General features: G+C 40.4%; 2 protein-coding genes across 4 annotated transcripts in view; both read left to right on the plus strand.

The window, feature by feature from the left end:
* Positions 1–24,708, plus strand: part of CUBN (cubilin) — a 134,123-nt gene extending 109,415 nt beyond the window's left edge. For 2 of the 3 annotated variants that reach the window (XM_088524335.1, XM_088524334.1), the window contains 11 exons: positions 5,298–5,498; positions 7,331–7,460; positions 8,404–8,621; positions 18,847–19,049; positions 19,915–20,077; positions 20,559–20,767; positions 21,392–21,539; positions 21,682–21,863; positions 22,960–23,125; positions 23,871–24,106; positions 24,472–24,708. In XM_088524335.1, coding sequence (XP_088380461.1) covers positions 5,298–5,498; positions 7,331–7,460; positions 8,404–8,621; positions 18,847–19,049; positions 19,915–20,077; positions 20,559–20,767; positions 21,392–21,539; positions 21,682–21,863; positions 22,960–23,125; positions 23,871–24,106; positions 24,472–24,579 — 1,964 coding nt within the window. In that variant the 3' untranslated portion in view covers positions 24,580–24,708. Of the gene's footprint in view, positions 1–5,297; positions 5,499–7,330; positions 7,461–8,403; positions 8,622–18,846; positions 19,050–19,914; positions 20,078–20,558; positions 20,768–21,391; positions 21,540–21,681; positions 21,898–22,507; positions 22,532–22,957; positions 23,126–23,870; positions 24,107–24,471 lie in introns of all 3 variants that reach the window. The other variant, XM_088524332.1, reaches the window with a different exon arrangement.
* A 1,076-nt stretch (positions 24,709–25,784) lies between these two features.
* The window catches only part of RSU1 (Ras suppressor protein 1), a 105,556-nt gene continuing 104,435 nt past the window's right edge, over positions 25,785–26,905 (plus strand). The window contains exon 1 of the mRNA XM_088524337.1: positions 25,785–25,817. Within this exon, the coding sequence (XP_088380463.1) occupies positions 25,800–25,817 (18 nt within the window). The 5' untranslated portion in view covers positions 25,785–25,799. The remainder of the gene's footprint in view (positions 25,818–26,905) is intronic.

Raw genomic sequence — 26,905 nt, forward strand, 5'->3', positions numbered from 1 at the left:
AGAGGTAAGTGACACAGACATAATAAACATAAAATGCCTTCAGTATTTATGTAGATCTATTTCTTGCAGGACAATGTGATCCTTTTTTGTCACAATAAAGGCTACAGAAACCAAAGTCCTTATTCACATGAAAGAAGAAAAATTAGGATGTGAGCTAAAGGACATCTGGTTATGAAAGAGGAAGTATGACAGTCTCCCATAGCTGATTATTAATGTATTCTTCACATAGTCTTAAAATATAACCCAGCAGCAAAGAGAAATTACCTGTGTTTAAATGAGAAAGAAGACTGAAACCATCGTCTTGCAAACTATCCTGCGGATGTGAAAATGTGTTCAGCAGCCCCACTGAATCTGATTAGCTCATGTGCCTGAAGGTTTTCAGCATGAAGTCCCACTGCTCTTTTGCAAAGGCAGGACAGTGTCTGGCAGCATCTGTTAGAGCCATTTCCAGCTATTCCAAGGCAAGGAAGCAATCCATCTGCTTAGGTTGTTACTGAGTGTGGCCTTTTAAACACACCGGTACAGATTTCTGGTTTGGGTATTTATAGTTTAGATGCATGTCCAGTTAGCATAATTTACTATCTGTTCGACCTCTCAAAAGAAATCCAATCATTTTTTTCATGGTTGTTAAGTAACAATACGAAGAATCTAAAATAATGCCTGTAAGGCATACATGTCTCATTGACTTTTAACTGCCTGAGATGTTTTCCAGAAAATTAGAAGACAGAGGCAATTTGTTGTAGTGCAGTGACACACTGCTGCAAAATGAAATGACTTGATTGGTTAGTCACATATTTCTGCTATAGAGCAGAATGTTTTCAATTATGAGATGGCTGTTCTAGTTATAAAGGATGCCTCCAAATGATGCTGTTCACCCATAGCTATGAAATAATGCCAGGATCTGGAATCAAATAAATATGACATGCATGTAGTAAATATTAAATATGTATTAAGCATTAAATATAGCAAGTAACAATGCAGAGCAAGAGAGAGATGGAGGGAACAGCATTTGTTGATTTTATGATTGATTAAAATTTAATCCAAATCAGCTGCTTCCTGGTAGGTAGGAATGACATTTTTGGCTGGCTTTGACCATCTGAAAATAGACATCTAGTTTAAGTTTATCATCCAGACTTACTGTCTCCTATACTAATGTGAAAAAGTTTTTTTTTTTTTTCCAAGTTTTGTGAGATTGTATACGTTGCAGTTTGCTTCTGTAACTCCTATGTTGTGATTGGTTATTTTATAAAGGACTGAAAAATGGGGTGAATTTTACTTAGTCTTTTTGTGGCAGTGATAAACATAGTCCTGCATCTGTCTTTCTTTACTCCTGGGATCAAAGGTCTAGGCAAAGCTGAAGTATTAGAAATAATAGCCCAAAAACTTGTACTAGTAGGTAAGTACATTTGGTTTTTGTTCACAATCTTTATTCAGATGAGCTTCTTTACAAGTGAGCCTGGAGGACAGCTATGGTTGCGTATCATTACATGGCTGTAATACTCTCCAAATATCATCCAATATATTTTGATTTCCAAATCAAGGAAAATAAAGGGAAAAGGGTGGGGGCCTCCTGCAATATGTACATTCATATTTTTGTAGTATTTGTACTCCTTCCATACAAAACAACAACATTGTATTGATACCATGTCAACCTTATTTTAATAATTTGTTTGTCTTCTTTTAAAAAAAAAAGAAAGAAATGCAACTGTAATTTTGCAATATGGATGGTATCACAGCCTCATTTTGAGTCTCCTGTATCTGCTTTCTGAGTGGTTTCCAGGCAGTTCAGAAAATAGACACATTTTGCAATAGACTATTTTGAAAGAGGATAAGTAGAAAACACTTGTAATTCCTGACTTTCAAAATAGAACCCTCTGCTATGGAATTTGTTAATATATAGTACAGGAGAATATTCCTGCATAACACTTCTCCTACATTAGTAATTATTATTTGTATTGCCATGAAGGACAGAAGCAACAGCTATGAAGAAAACCTCATTCTTTTATGTTCTTTGAACAAGAAACTAAAAGGCAGATTCTGCCCCTTAAAAAATGAAGGACAATCTATGGCGATAGGCAAAAAGTGGGAAGAGTACACTGTTGTTATTGACCAGACAATTAGGGATCTAAATATGGTCAAGGATTCTTGCAGGCAGCACATCAAGGAAATAGTTTTATGGAGAATAATGAAATTGTTTTTCAATTGTTACTGAGAAATTCCTGCTTAATGGAAAGGAGAGAATAAAAGGGCATATCTCAAAAACATAACATAAGGACAACTGAAGCTCTTATCATGTGCCCTTTGGAGGCAGGAGTCAATGTATCAATGCTGAGAGGCACTGAGAGATGATAAATAGAGTGCAGCTAGATAAAAGAAGGCCTTGAAAGCAAAGACAGGCAGCAATTCCAAGAAGGGTGACACATTCAGATTGCCAGGCCATGAAAATGGTCTCTGCAACGGCATTAAATATTGTCAAGGCATGAGGAACAAATGGTACAAAATCTCTGTTGGAAAATTAGTATTTCTTGGGTTAGTCTATGTGGAAGAATAGGAGAGACTGCATCTTAAAGATAATAATTAGAAACAGCCCACACTATTGACATCTAGGCTGGATGTGAAGTACTAAATCATAGACATGGACCTAGTCCAGTGCAGGCAAAATCATGGGCTTGTCAAGCAAGGACATGCAAGGGAAGGCTTGGGGATGGGGAGGACAGAAGCCCACCTATTGAATGGTTTTGTTGGGAGATAGAAATAAATTTTAGTTTGAAGAAAAATAGGCCAGGGGAGGGAAATAGATCCATTGGCCATCAGCAGAGAAATGGCAGCTGAATCTGTGTTTGCAAATGAGGTTATACACAGCAAATGGGGAGACAAAAAGAGGACAGGAAAGGAGACGTCTCATTGAATCTTCACAGACGTATTGAAGGAGAGAATACGTTAATACCAGAAGGGAGCTCTCAGCAGACAAGATCTTAGAAAGAAGAGGCTGACTATGTGGAAAGTGCCTGGCTGCTCGGAGAGGATGTGGGTCTGACATCTGGCTAAGAAAAGATCTCTGGAGACTCATGAAAGCTGTTTCATTGTAGTGCAAGGGGCAGGAATTGGGCTAGAAAAGACCTAAGAGAATTAGAGGAAATAAACCACTGAGAAGAACTGCTGCTGATGTGCTGAGTATGTCCAGAGGCTGAAAGTATGACATGAGGAGTGGGGTGGAGGGATCTGAGGTTGGGCATTATTTAGGGGAGAGAGGCAGAATAATGAATTTCAATACGGCAAGAAATTAAGGGGAGAGAATTAAATGAGAAAATGAGTTAATAGGATAGAGATCAAACAGTGATCAGCCCTGCCAGACTTCATAGAGATTTGTAAGAGATATTGGTCCAAACTATGGAGCACTCAAAGCTGGAGACGAAGCCTTTTCTCATAGTCCTGGAACAGTCATTTTATTCACCAAACTGCTGCAAAGCAAATCAGTTTGTCATGGGTGATGTGCACCTTTGCTGAGAAATCCATTTCACTTCAGGTATTTCTCCAAAATGTTTTCCAGATGAGATCCAAGTTGCCTTCTCAAACCTTCCTGGTTTTTAAACTGTACTTTTCTCCATTTCATTACTTAAGTTCTGTGCATTTTAAAACCGATCATGTTTTTTTACTTTTATCACATTAGCACACTATCAAGTATTCTCACAGTAGAGCAGGATATGTAGAATATTTTAAATTAGCTCTTTTATAATTAACAATTTAATTGGTTATCTGATGAAGCTGGTTGCATTCTTCTTAGTAACTTATATCAGAGTCACACTAGTGCCCAATTCCCCTGTTTGCCTATTTGTAAAGCAATTAGGATATCTTGTCTTTATTGAGAGTGGAGAGAATTTTCGAATTGAAATTCCCCAGATGATCACAGATGTAGCTGCTGGTGAGCTCGCTCCATCCTTCCTGTGAAACAGAATTCCTATTTGCCTTCCTGTTTGATATGAGTTATCCTGTTTTCCCCAGCGCCGGGAAGTTTTGACTGGCCAGCCTGCAGGAATCACTCCTCTGTGAAACTAGGCCAGCATCTCCTGTTAGACAATTCCTGAATAATCCTTTGCAGTTTAAGCAACTACTCCACTGTAATAGATCACTAACAAGACAACCTCGTGAACATGTGGCGCTTCCTTTAGGTTTGTAAGTGATGAAAAAGGACACGTAACCCTAGCAGGTGGCTCTATGAGCAGTACAACTAATGAAGCTTGTTTTTCTGTTGATGCGTGTGCTGCCTGTCTTGCTGACAGCACCGGCCCAGCCTCCGTGCACATCCCCTGTGCCCTGCTAATGCCCAAGCTCCTGCCGTGTCCCTCAGACCACTGGGGTCCTGCCAGTGCCACCATGGAGCTGGCAGGGCTGGGCAGCTGTGCCCACTCCCAGCCTTGGGCTGGCTACCCCTGGCAAATGTGGAGTTCTGGAGCTGAAAGTGCCATGTGGCCTTCAAGGAGGACATCCCTGTGAGGGACCAGCTCGGCCGCAGACTCTTGGGAAACTTGCAGCCTGTGCCCTATCCTCGCAAGCTGGTCTGGATGAAGATGGTAGGGAGGCTAGAAAGGTAGTGTGGTAAGGCAGGGGACAGAGAGGAGGGCTCGCTCCTCCAAAAAGCTAACTGTGAATGAGAAACTAAAAAACAGTGGAGAAAAGAAAAGCAGTAGGATGCTACATTCCCTATTTCCCTTTTTTTTAGTGCTTCTGAAAAGGCAGTTTTTCACTCACACTTCTATCTGTACTGATTTGTTCCCTAAAGCTGATTGTCCCTGAAGATCAGTTTCTTTTCCCATAGTTCGGTCATCTGCAGGAGATCTCCACTAACTGCCACAGTGGCACTGTCTACCTGACAAACTGAGATTACATACACAATTTTTGTCTTGTAATTCAAGCTGAGGAATCTGGGTTTGGTTACTCGAAGGCTTGAGGGAAGCTTTGAAAGTTTGAGAGGAGAGAGAAAGAAGAGAGTTCTAAAGCATGTTAGTATGTGGACTTTTTTTTTCACTTTTTCACTCTAAAATTGTGTGAAATCCGTCACACTGAGTACTGACTTCTACACCACAGGAAAGGAAAGCACCCATGACATTGGTTGCCTGTACAATAAATGCAGCTGCCTTGTCCTACAGGGGAAAATACATACTTTTGGGAGGTTGCGCATCTCCTTGCAGGTGGTTCTTACTCAGCTATAATCTTTGGAGAGGTCAGTGTAAACTTGAAGCTCAATAAATCACATTGAAAATATGCCACTAACATTTCTGCATTGCGTGTCCACACAGCCCCGTCGCTCTTAAGCAGAGTTTGTCTTTATGATGGATTAAGGATTTTCCGTGGGACGAGCGTTACCCCGCACCCTCTCGTCACCCTGTGCGGCACGGAGCTCCCGGCCCCGGTCAGTGTCTTTGGGCCGATGCTGCTCTACTTCTACAGTGACTCCCACCTCACAGGCTTTGGATTCCAGGCCAGATACAGAGCAGTTGGTGAGTACCAGCTCCAGTGCCTTAGGTGGTGGAAAACACTCAGGCTGGATTTTAGTGTAGAATTGGAAACATTTCCACGACTCTACTGAAGTAGAGGAATGCAACACCTCCTGGCAGTGTTTTTCTTTTTAATCTCTTTTTTGGAGTGACATCTCCAGTTTGTTTAACTGAGTTCATTTAAATGATTTTTTTCATATACAGGCGGCTGGCCTAGATCTCTGTTTTACTAAAGCTACATTGCATAACGCTGGAACAAGAAATACACGTTTAAATGGCCTCAGCTATATACCTCCATCTGAGGATCTCTTTGCAGTGCCAAATATTAATGCACCAGGTTCCAGGTTCTAAGATAAATAAGGATTGGAATCTAGATATATTTTTAGTGTTAAAAGAAATTTTTCACCAAAACATTTTGTCATTCACATGCGATTTCATTGTTTTTTTGTTTTGTTTTGTTTTGGAAGAGGAAATATGTATTAGATTTCAAAGATGAAATGATAATATTGTCTGTGTTTCATTTGTAGGGGCAGTATTTTGATTTTTGAATACCATTTCATTTTCTACCTCTGAACTTTATGCTTTCCTTTAACACATTCCTCATGCTTACAGCCACAGCAAAAAAAAAAAAAAAAAAAAAAAAAAAAGCAAAAGGTTAAATACTTTGTGTAAAATGAATGGCCTGATGCAGATAAGGCAGAGAATGGCACTGAAAGATGACACTGAGCAGCTACTCATGTGGAAGACCTTCATAACTCACTCAAGTTGTTTGCTGCTATCAGGCTTGTGACTTCTGACATTTGGGAAGTATGACTGCAGCCCTAGGAGTTGGGGGCTGCATACAAAGCAGATTCTAGCAATTTACATTCCTCTTCCCTCCAGTTGTATTGTTTGCTTGGGGAAAAAAAAAAAGAAAAGCCTTCCCCCTCCTAGCGTAGAATAATGCTGCTTCTTTATCCTCCTGGCTGCGGTCCTGCTGCTGCCAGGGACGCGGGCTCCCGACGGAGCCGTGGCCGAGGAGCTGGGGCTCTGCGCCCCGCGCGGGGCGGCCTTTGCGAGCCTGGTGGCCTGGGCAAGGGCATCGCCTTTAAACATGAGAGGCTCTGTGTGGCTTTCAGCTGTTTATCAACAGGACGCAGGGAAACATTGTTTTGCCAAGTTAAGACCATAAAATAAAGACTCGAGTTAACAATGGAGATTAGAGCTGGTTTTATAATCGTTTTTTGTTCCCTCCAGCACTGGAGCTGGGAACAAAAACATTAGCCCACATCCTGGCCCCATGAGCAACCGCGGGGTGCAACCCTGAGGAGCCAAGCTTAAACTTGGCTTCACTTAAACTCAGAGCCTGACCTGCTCCTGCACCGTTCCAGTGACAAACCTTCATGCACATCGTCGAGCAAGGAGTTGAATGAGGGAATTTCTTTGCCCACTCATTAGCCAGATTTCTGCCTGTGGGGATTGTGGATATCCCTGGATACCCCTGACTCACTCTGTGGCGTGAGGCACCCCTAACCCTCCTGCTCCCCAAAGCTCTGATTGCAGCTGGTGACGAATCAGGCTCTTTTGCTGCACAAACACGCTCAATGCTGTTTGATATGGACCAGACAACTTGTAGTTTACGTACTCACACCCAGTCTTCCCTTGCACAGTCCAGCTTCATAGAGACCTCTGCAATTAACTTTTCTAGGCATGGTTGTGGAGACTGCTCCTAATTTATCAAGGGTTTTCCTTTGCTCATGGTTAAAAGAGGGTTAACAGAGTCTTCTGCAAGAAATAATAGAGTCAGGGCAAAGCTGGCATTCAGACACTAATGGTTCTCCCTTCTTCCCTTGCAGCGTGTGGTGGCATTTTCAATGGCTCTGTTGGCATTATCAGCAGTCCGGGTCATTCAGTTGTAGATTATCACAACAACATGAACTGCTCGTACCACCTCTCCGTCGGAAATGGCAAAGTCATCGCGCTCAAGTATGTAATCTAAATTCAACTTGTCGCCAAGGGGACAGGGAAGACTCTGATTCCAATTAAAAATAATAATTAATAGTTTTCTCTCTGTCTTTCCTTTTCCAAGGGGAAAGCTGAATTAAAAAGAGAAATTGCCACTGAAGGCTTTCATATCAACCTGAGGCTTCTTTATATCTTACTCTCAGTTACTTGTTATTTGCAGAATATCACCATAATCATAGCTTCCCACTTTAATTAGAAGGAAGACTAAGAAATTGTAAAAATACAGCTCATGCTCCTAGTAAAATTCTGTCAGCCTTTGTAGGGTTATGAGGCTTTTGTGAATTAATATAAGAAAAACTGGAATTCTGTTAGAAAGCTAGTACTTGCTTTGCAGCCCTAGTAATAATATCTACCCAGAAGATATGTATGCTCCTGAGTGTGTGCAGAGATCTGGCTGCCACAGAATGTTGCCACTGAGAAATTAAATATATATATATATATTCTTCTGCCAGATATATGCTGATTGTGAACAAAGGGGACATTCCTCAGCTAAATGTAAGACGCAGTTGGTCTGCAGTCTGAGCCTGAATTTTGTATGCCTCTCACGTGCCCAAGGAAATCGCAGTGTTAGCAGTTTGCAGAAGTGAGGGAGGGTATGTTTGCACAGGGGAGGTCTCCCTCTTCCCAGCAAGCTGACGTGGGCTGACAGCTTGTCTTGTGAGAGGCCAGTTTCTTACAGCTTGTCTTGTGAGAGGCCAGTTTCTTCGAGATTGGTTGGTTGTGTTGTTCTGCCATGCAGTCTGTAGCTTTGCTTGCTTGTCTGCCTGAACAGGAATGTGATATCTATGTACAGCTTTGGCCATCGCTATTACTTATACCTTTATTCAAGCATTAAAAACATATATAATTTTACATAGATTAAAATGGAAATGTTGTACTCTAAAGCTCTAAGTGTATTCTGCAGATTCAACAGCTTCCAGGTTGAATTGTCTCCCTCGTGCTACAAGGATTATGTGGCTGTATATGATGGCTCAGACAACCATGCTGCACTCCTTGGCAAATTCTGTGGGTCAGAACTGCCCCCAAATATCAAGAGTTCCAGCAGTAACTTGTTCCTGGTGTTCAAGACTGACTTCTCTGGAGCAGCCAGGGGATGGAAAGCATCTTTCAGGGAGACCTTAGGTAAGAATATTACGAGATTGGTAACCTCAAGCATCTGCTGAGAAGTAATTTTCTTTGGTGAGTAGCTGCAACAGCCTTGCTCACCAGATGGGCTGGAAGCAAAAGGTTTCTTAGTTTCTTGAACTGACTAGGCAAAAGACTGGGATTATGGGATCTCTGCATTCCAGCCCTGGCTCTTTTATTTTCTGCTTGAGCTTTTCCTGTGTCTCTGAAGGCACAGAGGTTTCTTCAGTGACTGAGGGCTTAGCAGTACCCAACTTTTGCAGGAAATCTGGCATAACTTGTGAACTCTCATATGTCTCTAGTGGCAGCTTGGTGATGCCCTGTAGATGCCTCCTTTCCATCCATCCTTCATTCCCACTTCCTTGCAGTCTGCTCACACCTTTTTAAAAACTAAACTGTTAAAATGAATTAAAACGGGGAGCACCACCAGGTACCACTGTCCTGATTTCTGCTCGTTTCTGGGATCACTCTGAATAGTTATCCCCCACATAAGTGGGATCACACCGAGAAGGCATTGGTCATAAAATCTGTTTTGATGAACACAAAAGTTCGCCAAAACTTCGTTGTTGCCCTAAAAAGATTTAAACCAATATTCTATTTTGAAGTTCTGTGTGGAAAGGGACATTTTTTTACCTTCTTATTAGATCTGAATTGTTATGGAACGATAAGAAGCAAATAGTCTTTACATGTACATTGATTCCGTGTCATCACTACAAGTTTCTTGTGTAATTAACTCAATGTTCTTGTGATCTAGAAAGAAGCAATTGTCCATTTCACAAAGCTGGCACTCAGATAGTTCAGCATGAAAGGCCTTTGTGGCAGGACCAACATAGTCTTCTGCTGAGTCACTGAATCCCCTTCCCACCCCTAGCCAGAGACTTCTTGTTTGATACAGTCTGAGAAAGTATTTACAGATAAGGAAAATAACTGGTTCTGCAGTCTTTGCCAAGAAAAATATTCCCACACAACCTCATGGTCATTTCTGTTATTAACTCTTTTTTTGCTTCTTTCTAAGCAATTGCTGCAAAAATCTTTAAGTTCATTCTTGTGGACTTTTCTTTCAAGCAATGTAGTGTTGTTTCATCTGTCACTGTTTTTGAGCTGTTAGGTGTCAGTTGTCAGAGATCCCCCACAGCCATGGGTCCATGTTTGCAGGGTGAGATCATCAAGAACTCCTCAAGCTCTTGCTCTTCCTGTTGGCCTAGAGTCAACTTTTTTAGCCACTGACTTCATTTTCACTTACACAGCTTGCCAGAGAGCCTGCTTAAACACACAGCAGAAAACAAGCCAAGCTTTCCGAGTCAGTACGAAGTCTGATTATTTCCCAGAGTGAGGATAAGCCTTTTATGAGTAAACTTTATTATCTTTTAGGCTCATTTTTGGAGGGACATCTTTACAGATGCTTAAGGTTGTTATATTGCAGCCCTTATTCAGGGGCAGCAGAGTTGCAGGCTGGAAAAGATGGCCCTGCTTGAGGTGTGGGGTGTGACGAAGAGTCCCTGGTGGTGAGACGCTTAATGGTAGCTCCTCTTTCTCCTCTGTGGAAGCAAGCCACAGGGAGTAAACCACACAGCCTTCAGGCATCCCAACAGCTTCATGATACTACAGAATGGCCAAGAAATATAAAAGTGTATTATAAAAGGAAAAAAAATGAGTCACAGTCCTGCAGTTTGACTTCTCTGAGCAATAGAGCCAGGAAAAAAAAGTGATAGATCTTTGTAAAATGAGGTCTGAGATTCTTCTTCAAAGTGAAAGAGAACTAAACCACAAAGATCCAATAGCTTGCTGTTCTAAATGCTGCTTTACAGTATCTCTGTGTGTCTGTCAAAAGATAAACCCCATGTGGTTTTGTAAGAATATAAGTACAATCAGATGACAATAATGATAAATCTCTTGGATAAGGAATATGGATCTGCAAAGCAACAGCAAGCTTCCTTCTCCGATGGATGACAAAGAGTCCATTATTCTGTAGCTACCCCAGGGAAGCACCACTGGATAACGTAATTATTGCACTCTGTTTAATGTTGTGAGTGACCCTGATTATATATTGGAAAGAAACAAGCAGAAACAGTATACCCTTTTGTAGGAAACTAAACTAAACAATTTCCTTTCTTTACAAGCTCTTCCAATTTTTTTCCTGATAAGGCTTCTCTCAGAAATACTGCCAAAAGCTGGGCTTATCTGTTGTTCATCTCTTGTTAATATTATTAATAGGGAGGGGAATCAATCTGATAACCAGTGTGGTGAGACAGAAAAGACTTGATGAAGTAGGAAGCCCACGGAAGCCTTGCGAGATCTACAGTCTGAGAGCTAAACCCTGCAATTCCTGTAGAGAAACATGCCTGTTTTAACTAAAACAAATCAGCAGGGCTCACCCTGCACCCACTAGAACACTGAATTTCCCCCCACTATGCAGAAAAGGCAAACTATCAGAAAGCACAACATAACATTAATGTGACAGTATAGCAATATTTCCTTTTTTTATGAAATGTATTTCCTTAGAAATAGATCCTTATGATATAGAGCATTAGATGCAAGGGAATATATGGCCCATGTTGGTGTAGTTCTGAGGGCTTATAAATTGAGTGACCTCCTCTGCTCCTAACAGCAGTAACCCTGCTGCTAAGCTGCTAAGACACTTAGTGGCCTCATACTTGGAGTCGCTGGAGAGGCTCTCTTGTGAAGCTGGTGAACTGAGCTGACAGGTGATCCCAGCCTGCTGTAAGCATGAGATTTATGGAAAAAAAGACTCTTGCCTTAGTTACTGCTGACCTTTTTCCCGTCTCCATTCTCGTTCTGTAAAACAAGAGTTTTTCCTCCTTACCACAGTGAGCGTGTGCTCCTGTAGGCAATCAATAAAAGCAGGAGAGGAGATAAATCGATACAAGCTTAGGAGATTTCATTACATCAGATGTCTCTGTGAAGGAAGGAGAGCTAAGGTCTCTTCCTGAAGAGTGAGGGCTGCAGGTCTCAGCTTGTGACTGGGCCAAAGCTCTCCTGCTCCTGCACTACAAGAGGAGACCTCAGATTTTCAGCTGATCCTGTCTGGCAGGAACACAACCTGCACTGGTCTCTGCTGTCCCTGCTGTGGTAACAGAGACTTTGTGCTTTAGTGATAAATGGCACTTTTGTCTGTTCCCACCTAGTAGCAGGGTGACCTTCTCGCCCCAATTGGTGATTCCTCTGAGGATCCTGATACCAAGGCTCTTTTTAGAGTCAGCAACCCCTGTTAAGAGATGTAGCTGTGACATTACTAAGAGCACATCATTTCTGCTTGACAGCTCTCTCTGCTGGTCTGCATAACCTCGTTGTCTGGGTTATGCGAAATATATCCCATCCTAAATGATCAGAAAAAGGATCTAAGGGACCCTGTGGTTTAGAAAACCACGTGAGTTTGCAAGAAGCAAAGTTGTTGTGCCGGGAAGCTCTTCCGGAGCTTTTCTCACACTATGCAGGCAAAGCTGGTACTTGCTTTTGGGTGTGTGAGGGAAGGTGGGATGGAGAAGGTCAGGTTTATTCCTGCTTCCTGTCTGCTTCATTTCTGCAGTCCTAAATCCTGCTCGACCTCAAGCTGGAGTCTGCTCTGTCCCCTCTCCTTTCTGGCACTGTCTCCTGGTGAGTGTGCAGACGCTCACACTGATACTTTGTGCAAGAGCAGTGCAGTGCTGTATTAATACCAAGATCATCCCTTCCTTTGCACTGCTGTCGGGCCATGACTCCACGGTGCTAGGCGCAATACAGACACAGGGTGAAGCAACAATCTGCTGTCAAAAAGCCTATGATTTAAATGCAAGACAAGAGAAAACAGACGGATAGAGACAGGCAAGAAGAATAGGGTGGCAACAATGAGAAAAAAATCCTGTTGCAGGCTCTACGGCAGCAGAAATGCCTCCAAAACTTGGCAACAATTAGGCTGTTGGATTGCAAAGTCCTTAACCACCCCATCCTCTGAGAGAGCGGGGAGAGCCTGCTCTCAGTCACATTGTTCTCCTTTTGTCCATTTTTCCCCCAAGGATCCCTCAGTACTTTTTATTCAAATGAGCATTTCTGAATATTAAAGATTTTGCCTAGGAAAAAATCGCAAGTGGATAAACTTTTGGAAGGAAAAAAGTTGGAAAAAATAAGTCTTCCTATGTGATATACTACAAATGCATTAAAAGCTAACTTACATAAATAATCCTGTATGCATATTATAGAAAATATCATAATCTATATGCTTTCCTTCCTAACAAAATGATCTGTAGCTTACCTGATAAATTACCCAGAGGCATCTGTCTTCTTTCTTTTTCTATTAGATGTATATTAGATTACCCGTTTCCTGTTTGGAATACAATACAATGCACCAAGTGTCTGTTGCTAATAGGTTTACTGTTATGCAGTCCCTTGATTAAATTAAAATGTGCTCTTAAAATACTGACCCAGTAGAATTCTGACAGCACTTTTATGCTATTCTGTTTTGTCAAGACAAAATTCTGGCTAATGTAGTTCTAAATCCAGTTCTGTATTGTGAACCAAAAGCCTAGCTCACTGGATTGGATTTCAAGATGCAGATTTTTAGAAATGATTGTCAAACCCAGTTTTGACTGATTTTGTTTGGATTGTTTAGAATCTCTGAAACCTCAAGATCCAAATGGACATTTGAAGTTGTAAAATATCAGTTTGATCATTGTACCGTATAGGTAGGGGTAAGGTCCTCTTTTGTGGATCATTGCTAAATTCACACACTACCAGCAGTATTTCAATGTACTGATTAATGTAAAAAAAAATGTGATTTTAGTGGCTGCTGTCAGTGCCAGTGACCTTTTTGGGAAAGGACATGGAGGCTTGAGTGCAACTGACTCTCAAGTTTACTGAAAATTTTTCTTCCTCCAACAAAAAGTCATAGAAGCAGGTGTCCTCGACTAGGGCACGTGAACACTTCTGCTGAAGTGAGTGTGTCTTCTCATACCTTCACAAAAGCAGCAGTGCCTGGCAGAGATCTGACAGCCCATGAGCTTCTGAAGGTTGGATCAAGATATCCAACATGAGTTTACAGCATGGGTCTGCAGAGAGGGTCAAGCTGCGAAGGAATCTTCTTCCAACTCAGATGTGTGTTTGCAAAACTTTCTTTAGGCCTTTATTCCACATAATTTTATATCAAATATATTACACATTTCAGATTCATTACATTGTTGTGCCTTAACCGTGATTATCTTAATCTATTAAAACAATGAATCAAGCATGGCTAATATTATCTTTTCTTAATCTTATTATAGTTTATACAAATATCAACAAGCTCACAATATCTGTTCATAAAATAATCAATTTATAAACTGTTAATATCTTGTCACTTTAATAAGCTAAAAATATACATCAGCATGCATCGGCTTGATATCTGATAAAATTTAGAAAACATTTGTAATGTTAAAAAACATCTCAGTATCTCTGAAAAAAAACCCACATCTGTTGAACTAAGTGTCAATGTACATATGTCTCTGAAACGTCAGTTATTTCATATCTGTGACATTCCTTATCTTAACATAAAATAAATATATGCTCAGCATACTAGAATTAGATGGGCAAGAAAAGAGTTAGACATTTTAAATATGAAATTTATGACTAATCTAGAAAAATGAGGAGTTGAAAAATTATTTTTAGACAGAGTGATTAACTTGTAGTGATTAAATGGTTAACGATGGTGAGATGTTCAGAATAAAGGCACTTCACACAACTGCAGCTAAAAATCTCTGCTGACATAAATTGCCTTTGCTTCACTAAAGTCAATAACTTCCTCCATTGAAAATCTGTACTGCAATGCAGACATTTCTGGTTTGCTTTGTAAAGAGATCTGCTAAGGCCTGGATACTTGCAATGCCAACAAATACGGTAATTCAGTTAACAATTTTTCTGAGGAAAGTATTAGAACAAGGCCAGACTGCACGTCTGCCTCTCGTCTCCTAGACAAGTATCAGGAAGATAAATAGGATGAGACATCTGTGAGAGTAGAGCAGGTTGGCAGAGAGCTTGCCTGAGTGCCAGGCTTTGGCTGTTTAACTTGGGATGAGCCAATAGCCAGGAAAAACATACGAATATGAACTTCTACTGGCTGCATTGGTGATATCCTTCTTGCACAGGCCGTGTGTTTTGCAGTCTTAAGTGTCCCCGCTAGCACCATGGCCATGCCACCAGCTCAGACAAAACATCCTTCTGTTTAAAGGGAAGACCCCCGTGCTTTTTGAAATCTCTCCCTGAAATGTTGCAGATCAGGACTGGCACTGTGGTGACAATGTCTATACGGCCGCTACCAAGTGTTAGAACTAACCTGGAAATCTCAGCTTGTGTAGGTTTTTCCACCTTCACAATCTGTCATGAGATGAATTATGGAAATAGGATTTTCCCTCCAACCTTACACAGTTCTGAGTTGTACTGTATGAAGCCACAGTCCCACAGAGCTGTGAGATAAGTACTACAGCATGGCCCAGCCTCTTCTCCACGCTGGAATTTCTAAAGACCTTTAAGGAAAGAGGCATGGATCTTGGCAGAGCTAATCCTGGCTTTCTCTAAATTTTAATTCAGATCAAAAATAAGCCTGGAGCTCCCAGGGATGCTTTTAGGTGAGATCAGATGTGGCCTCTAAAGAGGCTTTTGACTCTATTTAAGCAGAGCTAGAATAGTTCTTTGAATTGTGTTGTCTTTTGGTAGACATGTATAGTGTTTGCTCTACTTGGTAAGAAGAGGACAGCAAAATTAGTTTGTGGTGTTTTGAAGAGCCATCAGTTTGGCAGTTTCCAATCAATTTAGAACTATTTTGTAGACTCCCTTTCATTGAGCCTATACCTGTATAAATGATCCTTACCCTGGCTGTGCTGCGAAGGCAGCAGCTTCAAAGATTCATCTTCATCTTGGTTTCATATCTAGAGGATGTAACTAGAAACATGTGCTTGCTCTCTGCTGTAATTATTTTTATTTGCCATAGGGAATCTTCAATTCCTTCCTTTCTGAATGGTTCCTCAGCCTTTTAGTTTCGCTAATGCTTTCAAACAAAAATAATGAATGGTGGCAGTGCGTGTCCTAGTTATTCTGATAATTTGCACTCCCTGGCAAGCTTTAAATCAGGAGGACACAACCACTATCATCTGATTTAAAGTGACCTAATGATTTTTATTTAAAATAAGGAATCAGAGAGAGAAATAACACTGTCAGGCACATAGTCCATCTACCTGCCCATGCAAAGATTTTTCTATAAAGTGCTTTTCTCATTATTTGTGTCAAGCTTAGCTTTTAATATCTAAAATGGAGATCTTTTTCAAAGAGGCTGTTCTACAACAGAACTCTCCATCCAGATTCTGCCTGAATTTTAGCTGAATTTTGGTTGTGTTATCCAACAACGAATATCAATGGTGGCAGGATGGACAGCTTCTACACGGCCTTCTATCCAGGAATGGTGATAATTTTTAAAACAATGAATTGCGTCCCGGCTAAAATTCAGCACAATAATGTTTCTGTGCTACGGCGAGTTCTCCCCTGTTAAGCAGTTGGTTCTTTCTTCGCTTGTGGGAGTTACCGTAGTCTTATGTGGGTTTGCTGTTCAGTAACTCTTAGCGGCTGCAATCAGATGTAATGATGATTAGTACCGAAAAATACAAAGGCAGAAGAATAGATTTTTCAGCAAGGGCTGCTTTTTATTTAGCCCAATGAAGGGCTATTGCATATCTTGGTTGGCTTCCAGTCTAGCCATTTATTTTGTTACCATTTGACTCTAGCTATACAGGCTTAGCATTGGGGAAGCTAATGATGAAACCACATATCTATTAACTGTAAACTATACCTTTATTTATTTATTTATCTCCTTTTAGATGCTATTACTGGCTCAACTAGCCAGAATGATTTTTCTTTTAATGAGGGTTTGGCCTGTTTCTTCCCTTTCAGGTCCATTTTAAGTGCTGTACACACATGGCTCGCTCACATCTATATTTTTTGTCATCTGAGCTGTCTTCATAGCTGCACAGTGAAACGCACTATTGCAAGGATCCAGACATTTGATATCCAAAAAAAAGCACGAGCCAAGCAACACTGAAACCTCTCCTGTTGCATTGCTTGTGGCAATGCTCCAGCTCCTGTTGCAATGTTCTGACTGGCATGTTTGCAACTCTAACTATGAAAAGGGGAAGGGAAGCTTTGTAAGATGGTCTGACCTATGTCACAGTAGAGTCGATGTACTGCTGTGTATCACTAGTCCTGCAATATTGCAGGACTGGAGGGTTGGACATTGCCCTATGCTTAATGATTCTCTACTTAATGGTATATTGCATGGATGAGGTCCAACATGTTGAGCAGGAAATAGCCCCAAGAAGCACCCCTTAAGAATAAAGCATGCAGAAGGGTCAGCCCAGAGAAAAATAGAGCAAAATTGCCCAATTGCCCTCTTAGTGCAATTGGCACCCTCTTGTCTGGTATTTTCCCACCTCCCAGGATAATGATAACAACATGATTTATTGGTTACATTTCCCTTGCTGTTGTTTTCAGCTTCTGCAGTGGCATGGGAATTACACTAACACCTCTGCAAGTTTCTGATTTCATTACTAGAACAGCCCACAAAATTGGACTACAATCCTGCCTTTCTCGCTGTGTTCCTGTAATGAGTTTCTTCTGCTCATTTCTAGCTATAACAAAGGCTTGAATCCCATGTTATTAAGATTTTTGTTTTAAACAAACTCCTTTTTAGGGTGGAGTTTTTCTGGCTTGGGTTAGTAGAGCAGGGTGATATTTAGTCACTCTGGTTTAACCATTACAGTCTTGCCGGACTGGGCTGTTTCCAACCTGTGGTTACTGATGCAATCCTGATGCTTGGGCGCTGATTTTACTCCAGAGTGATCTTTTGTAATACTGGAGCTTAAGCAATGCTTAAGTCACAGTTTTCTGTGACTAGGAATACATCAGTGTGTCCAGGTGAAGTCAGTGCGTGCTGGCCAGAGGGAAAGGCATGTCTTACGCATGCAAATGAACTCTGAAAGTGTCCCTGCCGAGGCCAATCCACAGCTCAGGCATCTTCTGCTTCTCCAGCTCCTCTCAAAGCTCTCAGTGCAGGAGACACCAGCCTGCTTGCAGTCACTGAGTCACTTTAAAAGCACTTTTTATTAGATTCAGCCAAATACCAGAGTGTGACCCACGCTTTATTTGAATTCCTGAGTTAAATAACCAGCCAAGAAACCCCACAGAGACTGAGAGAGCCTAAAGTTAAAAAGTGGTAAAGAAAATCCTTTCAGGTAGTTTGTGGGCTTTGTCTGATTGTGATTAGATGTAATAACAGGATTTTTATGTTCTGAGTAATAGTTTTGTGCAAAGTCACTGATTTCAGTGTAACTGCAAACATTATAGACTTCAGCTGTTCACAAGGGGTAGCTACGGGTACAGATTTAGCTCTGCACGTGGAAAACTTAACGAAAAGTGGCCTCCTTTTCAGAGGGGTTGTTCACTTGTAAGTTCCCACAAAATTCAACACTGCCAGAAAAGGGAAATCTGGGTCTGGGTCCCAGGTATAGACTGCCCAATTCAATGCCACTGGAACAAAGGGGTACTGCCCAAATAAACCACTCGATTTTTAAACAGATTTTGAAAGTTAACAATTCAGTGACCCCTACTGTTCAAGTACTGTTAGTGGTAGGTAAGAATTAAATTAAAATACTTTCTAATCATTATTCTGCTATTTAATTTTTGTCCTCTGACTTCTTACATTCTTTTTTTTTTTTTAAACAAAACAAAAGAAAACAAAAAACCTGAGGCTACATTTCTGGAGCAGATACATATTTCATATTCAACAAAACAACATGAGCCTGATGGTGATAATTTGCTGTTTAGCCTCCACTAATCACATTTCTTTAAGCAATCTCTTCCTAAGCAAGCAAAAATGCACTCTTAACCCATCACATTTTGTTTCTCAGGATTCATTTCAGTCATAAGAGTTTTAGCTTCAAATTTGGTAATAAAGAAGGCCAAAGATTTGTGGAGTAAATCACTCATTCTGTATTTTCTTGGTCTTGCCTTTATTAATTCTACAAGCTTTAATTGTAAGCTATATCTACCTAAAGCTGTTTGTGTTGTAAGTATCTTAATCATTCAAATAGTCCTTGTGAGATGGAGTAGTAATATTTTATGATGTGGAAAAAACCTGCTATCTCGAGATTAAATATTTGAATATTACATGAATGCCAGGAATTGCTTTTAAAAACCTGCTCTTTAACAGGGCCTCAGCATGGCTGTGGTGGTTACTTGACAAATTCAGCTTATAGCTTTGGCTCTCCACTCTCCATGGATGGAAGATATGCGAAAAATCTGGAATGTGTATGGATCATAACTGCACCTGAAAATAAACGGATCCACTTCACCTTCACTTCATTTGCCCTCGAAGGACAGTCTGCGCGTACTTGCCGATATGATTATGTCAAAGTAAGATACTTATGTATCTTAACAAGAACGTATCAATGAAAATATTACCCTGAGGTTAAAACTTAATTAATAGGAAATGGCTTTATGAAGAAATTCAGTTAATATAATTATGATTTCTCAGTGGGTTAGATTGCTACCACAGATGAAATCCTGCCTTTCTGGAAGCCAATGAGAGTTTTGACATTGACTGTTATGGGGACAAGCTTTTGTCCTCCGACCACCTATATAAACGAGTTTGTAATCCACAGAATATAAACAACCCAGAAGTGAAGCACTCAGGAAGTAAGCATGAAGATTTCATTATCATACCAAATTGCTTGAAAACACTTTCATTTTTTAAACTTTGAATAAGTAAATCTTGATGCTAAATGCTCACCTCTGAAAGCCATCCCAGTGATAAGTACATAAAAATTAGGATACATAGTACAGCGCTCCCAAAAAAGGTCCACAAAGACCTTAACCATCCAGAAGATGGCTAGGGAGGCAGCTGAGCATTAGAGATGCTCAATGCAAATGGCAATGAATTCTACATTTCGATTAATACAACCTATCTCATTGAAAAATGTTTGAGTTTCCACATAAAAAATAAAAGAAAGCAGAACCACCAATCAGAATAATTTTTTGACTGATTTGCCAAAATGAGACCAGAATGTCCCATAATGGGATTTACACCATCCACCCTAATTAGTTAATTTGATGGTGGAGAATTGTAGCCAGCAACAACATCCAGTTAAAGCACAAAAGCACCTTCTGTGCTTTCAAGTGAGAGAAATTGTAATGTCTGGGAAGAGTCAGAGAACTTGATTTCTATTTATTTGTTTGTTGTGCCAAAATATTAGTGTTTTAAATGCTTTTCTTTTTTCAGCTATATGATGGAGATAATGAAAATGCCAATTTGGTTGGCACGTACTGTGGATCTATGATGCCAGCTCCTTTTCTGTCTTCCAGTAATTTCTTGACTGTGAAATTTATCACAGATAATTCTGTGGAAAGAGAGGGTTTCAATGCTACTTACACCACAGTGGATCGTAAGTATATATAGATTCATGTTTATGTATTATGTGTGTATGTATTACATAGATATGTAATGTATATTTTTGTGACTCCTATGGAGAAATAAACACCTAAACACAAAATCATCAAAACTCATTATAGGCAGAAGGTGCAGGGAGGGGAGAAGAGAGTCCTCAGCGTAGCTCTGCAGAGCATCCAACATAAGCAAGCTCAGGGCAGCACTGCTGGACACCCTTTGGTGCCTCCTCTAGCAGCAGGGGCCTGGCAGACCATAATGTAACATAGTCTCACACTGTGAAGGGGTGTCCCGATGTTACAGAGGGCATTTATCTGCGTTTTGAGACATACACAGACATGGCATTTGAATGTTTTCTACTTACCATTTTCTCTACAGAGCTACAGGTAAGTGCAAAAGCACACTGTTCAGTGTATCTTTGTAGGTAAGCCCTTTTCCCCAGTTGGTAATGTTGATGCATTTATTACTATTTTAAACAGGACTATGTGGAGGAACACATAATGCAACTTCTACTTCCCTGCCTGCAACGTCACCTAACTTCCCAAATGCGTATCCACCATTTACCCACTGTGTGTGGATCATTGATGCCCCTCCGCAGCAGCAGGTCAGGTTGGTGGTGGAGACCTTCCACCTCCACGCCAACCAAGACTGTTCTCAGAACTACCTAGAGCTCCAAGCCTCACCAATGGTAGGAAACCTGCAGTTGATACTGTGCTCTATTCACAGCTACCCGCAACCAGCCCCCCTCACACTTTGCAAAGCGGAAGGCCACTGCTTAGGAATTGATTCGTTGGTTATTCTAGATGAAGGGGTACATCCAAAGCATGATGAGGTAGCTGGTGCATTGACTTCATGGGAGCATACTATGCACATTGAATTCAGCTTGGTATTACACAAATTTCCACTGTTGCACCAAGCACTACAGATGCCAAACCTAACAGTCAGAAAGTACTGCCCAATGACAGGTTCTCATAAATTGATTGTACTTGCTTCCACGCAAGAACTTTGATAAAAATGAATATTCATCCCAATAAGGGTTTCTGTAGAAGGCATCAGGGGAAAAAAAGTCTGCATCCATTATATTACCTACTTTCATTGTTTCTTATCTTGCCATGAAAATACTGTTACATTTGACTTGTGTCTCATCATATTGGCCTGTAAGATGCTGAGACATTAGTAAGTGATTTCTGTGAGAACTTTAACATGTGACTGCATAACTGGTGTAAGTGCTGAAAGATCGGTTCACTGAAGCTGATAGGCAGAAAGCCATGTTAGATCACTAAATGAAATTGTGATATGTATTTATTTCCAGCGCAGCCAAGGATCTGCTCATAGATTCTGTGGCACTGAAACCTTTTCTGTCCCTGAGTTCTATTCGTATGATCGGACTGCCATTGTGACTTTCAAATCAGATGAATATATGATAAATAATGGAGTTAGATTTACCTATCAAGCTGCAGGTGAGCTTGGAGAAATGTCTAAAACATCTGTCAACCATTTCCTTTACAAGCTTCATATAGTAAAAAAAATACAGACCTCTGAAATCCTTATGTGTTTCTGTTTTTTGTTTTTATTTTTTTGTTTTGTTTTGTTTTCTTTAAGGTTGCAGCAGAGAGTATAACCAGTCATTTGGTTATCTGAAGAGCCCTGGCTGGCCTGGTCCTCACCCCAATAATATGGACTGTTCTATTGTTCTGAGAGCTCCAGTGAATCACACAATTTCTCTCTTTTTCCATGCTTTCAGTCTGCAGGACAGCATCCAATGCTCCCATGACTTCCTAGAGGTATCAAGCAAGTATATAGACTCTCTGGGTCTGAGTAAAAGCCTGATGAAGCCATAGGACATTAATAGGATTGTATCAAAGTTAAGGTGAATTGACATTAGGAACTAATTTATTGCTGCGGTTTTACACTGAAAGTGGTCAGGTACTATAAGAAGGGGATAAAGAATATGCAGGTCTAAAACAAATGAATATGTGGTTTTATTATCAGTTAACACATCTTCACTTAGGTCTTTTTGCTGTTATGCAGCTACAGAGCAAGTTGGGGATGCTTTTTATTTTGATGTTAACATCTGTGAATGAACAGTAAGCTATAAATTTCAGTATTTTTATACTGAATATACATATATACAGCAATAGAGTCTATATACTTGATGTTTTTTCCAAAAAAAAAAGGAAAAATGAGCAGATAGTTAAGCTGTAGTAACAAGTGCATGGTACAGGTACAAAGGCACCTGAAGTCAAGGAGAAGTGTAGACTCCTGCAGAATTCTTACTGTTTCTTTCATGGTTGTTGAAGATTTCCCTATTCTTTAATCAGATTACAAAAATCAGATGTCTGTGGCAGAGTAATTACTTCGCTGTCCTTTCTTATCCTTCTTACCATCTCAGGCAATGGATCTGATCATCATCATTATTACAGCTCAGAAAAAAAAAATCAGATTAATTCTGAGCTATGTAATATGATCTGTCTCTTAATGTGACCAGGAAAGGAGCAGTCTGTAGGGCAAAATGTTAATTTTCTCATCTGGAATATTGACATTTCTCAAAGTAGAACATGGACTTACATTCAAAAGCACATCTTAACCACTGAGTAATCAAGTAATTTTTAATATCCAGGAGATGTACCACTGTTAAATTTAGCTACCATGATGATGGTAGTTCTGTGGGATTGCTTGCAAAGCTCCGAATAGTTACATCTCCTTTTCCTTCTACATAACAGGATCTAGTAGGAAAAATAAAACTATTAAGATGACAATTATAGCATGCAGGCAACTCCATGTACACTTTTTGTTGTGCTTTTATAACTGCACAATTGTACTGGTGTATAATTTGTACAGGTATTTAATGCTGACAGTGCTTCTTGTTATCCCTTGAAGGTCAGAAATGGGAGTGAAGTGCGATCACCACTACTCGGCAGGTTCTGTGGAAACACTGTGCCCAGTCCCATCTTCCCTAAAAATCATATTGTCTACCTTCGTTTCAAGAGTGATGCTTCAGTGGCTCATGATGGATATGAAATTACCTGGACTTCATCACCGAGTGGTATGGATATAATAACAAAGTAATTCCACCCATAAATTTTATATAGTTCTGAACAATTCTTCTTCTGGAAACGGTTTTTAACACAACATGCAGTTAAGCTGTAGAACTGTCTATAGGATGTTACAAATCAGTCGAGGGGTAACTGAACAAATTCATGGAAGGCAAATATGATAAAAACTGTTAAAAACAAAGATGCCTTCTCTGGAAGCTGGAAAGTGCTGGAGACTGAAAGTAACCTGGGCAGTGATCTCCACATGCTTATTCTTACCCTATATACCTACCTTTCTGTCAATGCCTCTTCTGCCCACTGCTGGAGATTGAATTTTGGTGGAGATGGCCTGTGCTTTGACTTAGCATGGTTGTGTCTGTGCAGCTCTCTGCTCTTTTCTATTAGATGATGGTTCTTCACTACTCATCTTTCCAAAACAGCCCAAGATAGTTTGTCTCTAACTGAGTAGCTGGGCACTCATCTGAGTGGTCTGACTTAAAAATTTGGATCCTGCTCCAAGGTGTTTCAGGATTTTTTCTTTTTTAATAGTCAGTGATGGTCTAATGTACACTGTATATTCCTCGGAGAGCATTAAAGCTGGAGCCTCAGCTTTGTCTCCTTTTGTCTCCTTTCATACATCCACCTTTGTTGTTCCAGCTCATGGTGTCACTCAGTGCTTTCCAGGGCAAATACTTATGCCATAGTGGGAGAGCCCCGCGTGCACCTCCTGAGCTAAGTAACAGTGTCCATTTCCAGGCTGTGGGGGAACGCTGTACGGCAGCACGGGCTCGTTCGCGAGTCCCAGCTACCCTGCCACGTACCAGAACAACACGGACTGTGCGTGGACCATCACTGTGCCCGCGGGACGAGCCGTCACGGTGAACTTTGACTTCATCAGCATCGATGACCCGGGGGACTGCAGCAGCAACTACCTGGTCCTTTACAGCGGGCCAGATGCCAGCTATCCGTCCATCGGGCCGTACTGTGGGATGGTAAGGATTGCCTGCGGTGTCCCTGCGTTCAAGATGGGCTTCTATGTATCGTGTTCCAGACCGTTTCCCCGGTCCTGACACGGGCTGCCCACAGGCGAGGAGAGGGGAAGGCTCCTGGGGCCCTTAGCAGCGGCTCAACGCAGGCCTTGCAGTGACATCTAGCGGGGGAATTTTCCCCTGAATTTCCTTGCTTCGCTTGAAACACCTATGGGTGAAAGGCCACAATTACCTAGCACAGACCTGAGGTCCCTTCCAACCTGTGACCCTATCTGGACCTTAGCTTTTGTGCTGTATTTGGCTTTACCATAGGATCTTGGTGTTCTAAAAAGTTTTACACACTTTTTTTTTTTTGTATTTAATTTTAGGATACAAACATTGCACCTTTTACTGCTACATCTCACCAAGTCCATATAAAATTCCATGCTGAGTATGTGACTTTGCCGTCAGGATTCCAGTTAAGTTGGACAAGCTAGAACCCTGTTTATGAGAAGTATGTTCCTATTCCTTGCTGCACCGAAGAAACTGTACACATTAAATAACACTTGGAAATCTGATTATTATCATGCAACCAAAGTAAGGCCTTTAAAAATGCTTTAAGTACAGTTTTTATGAATTTAGAGTTTCCTGTTGTACTCAAAATAAACTATTATGTACTGTGAAACTGTGCTTGTGTTAATATTTGAAACATAGTGCTTTTTTCATAAGATAATGTTCTGCAGTGTCTATCCCTCCAAATTACAACAAAAAAAAATCACATTTTAAAAATCAAATCACCTTGAACTGATCAAACCTTTTGAGGGAGGAATTATGCCTTGTTAGAACTGCACCATGTCCCTAGGAATGACAACTCCTCCAGCACACGTTGGACCTCAGCCTTGACAGGAGTAAAATTGACAAATACACTTAATAAAAATGTGTGTGTGTGGTTTTAACGGATGAAGTTTGTTAGTGGCTCCTTGATTTAGACTGATATGAGTGATACACTTTATTGACACAAAGTGTAGCTTCCTGAAGACTGAAATATTAGCCTACCCGAGGCTCACCCAGCTCTGACCTTGCGAAGAGTATTTAGGTACCATCCGGCAACCTGTCATGTACAGGAGGCACATTTTTGTAATACGACCTTTAGCCTTAGGCTGTACAGGGAATCTGCTGTTGAACTCACTAGTTTTTACTGAAATCTGAATTTCAAAGAGGTTGATTTCACTGAGAGGAAAATCATGATTCTTACTGGAACAGATTAATTGTTTTCTGGCAGTTTTTTGATGCAGATGATAAACTCCTGGACTGGACTTTGGGGGCAAAAAATCCAGCACTAACTAGTGGTTGGTGTACCTTTAAAGGTTACAAATGCTCTGGTAAATGGTACAAACACACAAAAAATACAGATTTTAAGTGAGTAAAATGCATGAGTTGATTTAGAAAAAATGAAAGCCCAGCAGAGGATTTATGCTCATGAGGACCGTTGAATGAAGCTGTTGGTACAAGGTCCAATTGATCTAATCCAACTGACTCTTGCCAAAAATAGTCAAAGTCTAAAATTAGAGTAAATTATCAATCCCATTCTTTAAAAAAACAGGAACAAGGTAAGACACTGTTGTCCTCTAACATTTAATGTGCGGAGCCGTGGCAGAAACGCCGCTGCAGAAGTGTTAAAGGGGACGCCCTTGAAGGAGGGAGCTGTTCCTGAGCCATGTTTCTGTCGTGCAAGGTAAGGTGTGATTTAAAACACATTTTAGCTTGCTTTAAAATGACTGTGCGGCAAAATAAAACAGATCAATTAAACAAACAGGCAACTTTAAAAAATGTTTCGAGAAACTGCTAAGTTATTTGTAGCGTACAGTACAATCCAATTAAGGATACAGAATATTTGTTTAGAAGATTCATGGTTTTATTTTGCAGCACCAATTGAATACTTCTGTTTTTATGCTTGTGCATGTTATTGCTTTAGAAATAATGTGGTAGCTCTGAATATCACAGATCTGTGTTGTATTATCTACATGAGTACAAAAATCCTCCCTGTAAATGACAAAGCACAGATTATGAATACACATGTTTTTCACTTTCCAGGGCCTGCACCTTTTTAACTTCCATGCAAATCTGTTTGTGCATGTTCCTAAATACACTGTTTTATTCTTTATTTATATTCTTTATTTTTTATTCATATTTACTTTAGGAAATGTTTATAAACAGCAACCACTTCAAAGACTAGGATTTGAAAAATAAGCATCAAAAGATCTACAATGTTATTTTTGAAAAGTATTTCCTGCGTGATAGGATTCTATAGTAAAATGAGCAGAATAACAGAAGAATGGGATTATGTCTATAGCTATTTGAACTAAAGAGAGGAGAAGCATGCAGTTAATTTGCTAAAAAATGTACTGTGGGTGAATCCTGTGGGTGAACATTACCCAATAGTAGTTAAATTTACAAAGTAAGTTTGGCTGAAAAACAGTTACCAATAGATTGATAAAGCAAAGGAGGGTGTCTGAGCTTCCCACAGTTACTTAAGACAAGTGTCCTAGGCATCAGAATGAATTATTTAGTGTAATTATTTGTCAGCTGCTAATCCAAAACCACAGAATTACCCTGCAGTCCCGATTAAAATCAAGATTAATGAAAATGCATAGCATGGACTACTCTTCATAGTAACAACAATAACAACAATAAAGGGTTACTAACAAATACATGTTTAAAATGTTTGGTATCTGACAATATAGTATAGGCCATAGTCTAGTAGAAGTCTGTTAATCTCAGACCTAGCTGTCTGGGCCTTTCCTCACGGTGGAGCTTGGAGCA

This window comes from Tinamus guttatus, unplaced genomic scaffold (assembly GCF_059628265.1).
Source record: "Tinamus guttatus ecotype Peru unplaced genomic scaffold, ASM5962826v1 Tinamus_guttatus_pri_ptg000209l, whole genome shotgun sequence".
Taxonomy (NCBI): Eukaryota; Metazoa; Chordata; class Aves; order Tinamiformes; family Tinamidae; genus Tinamus; species Tinamus guttatus.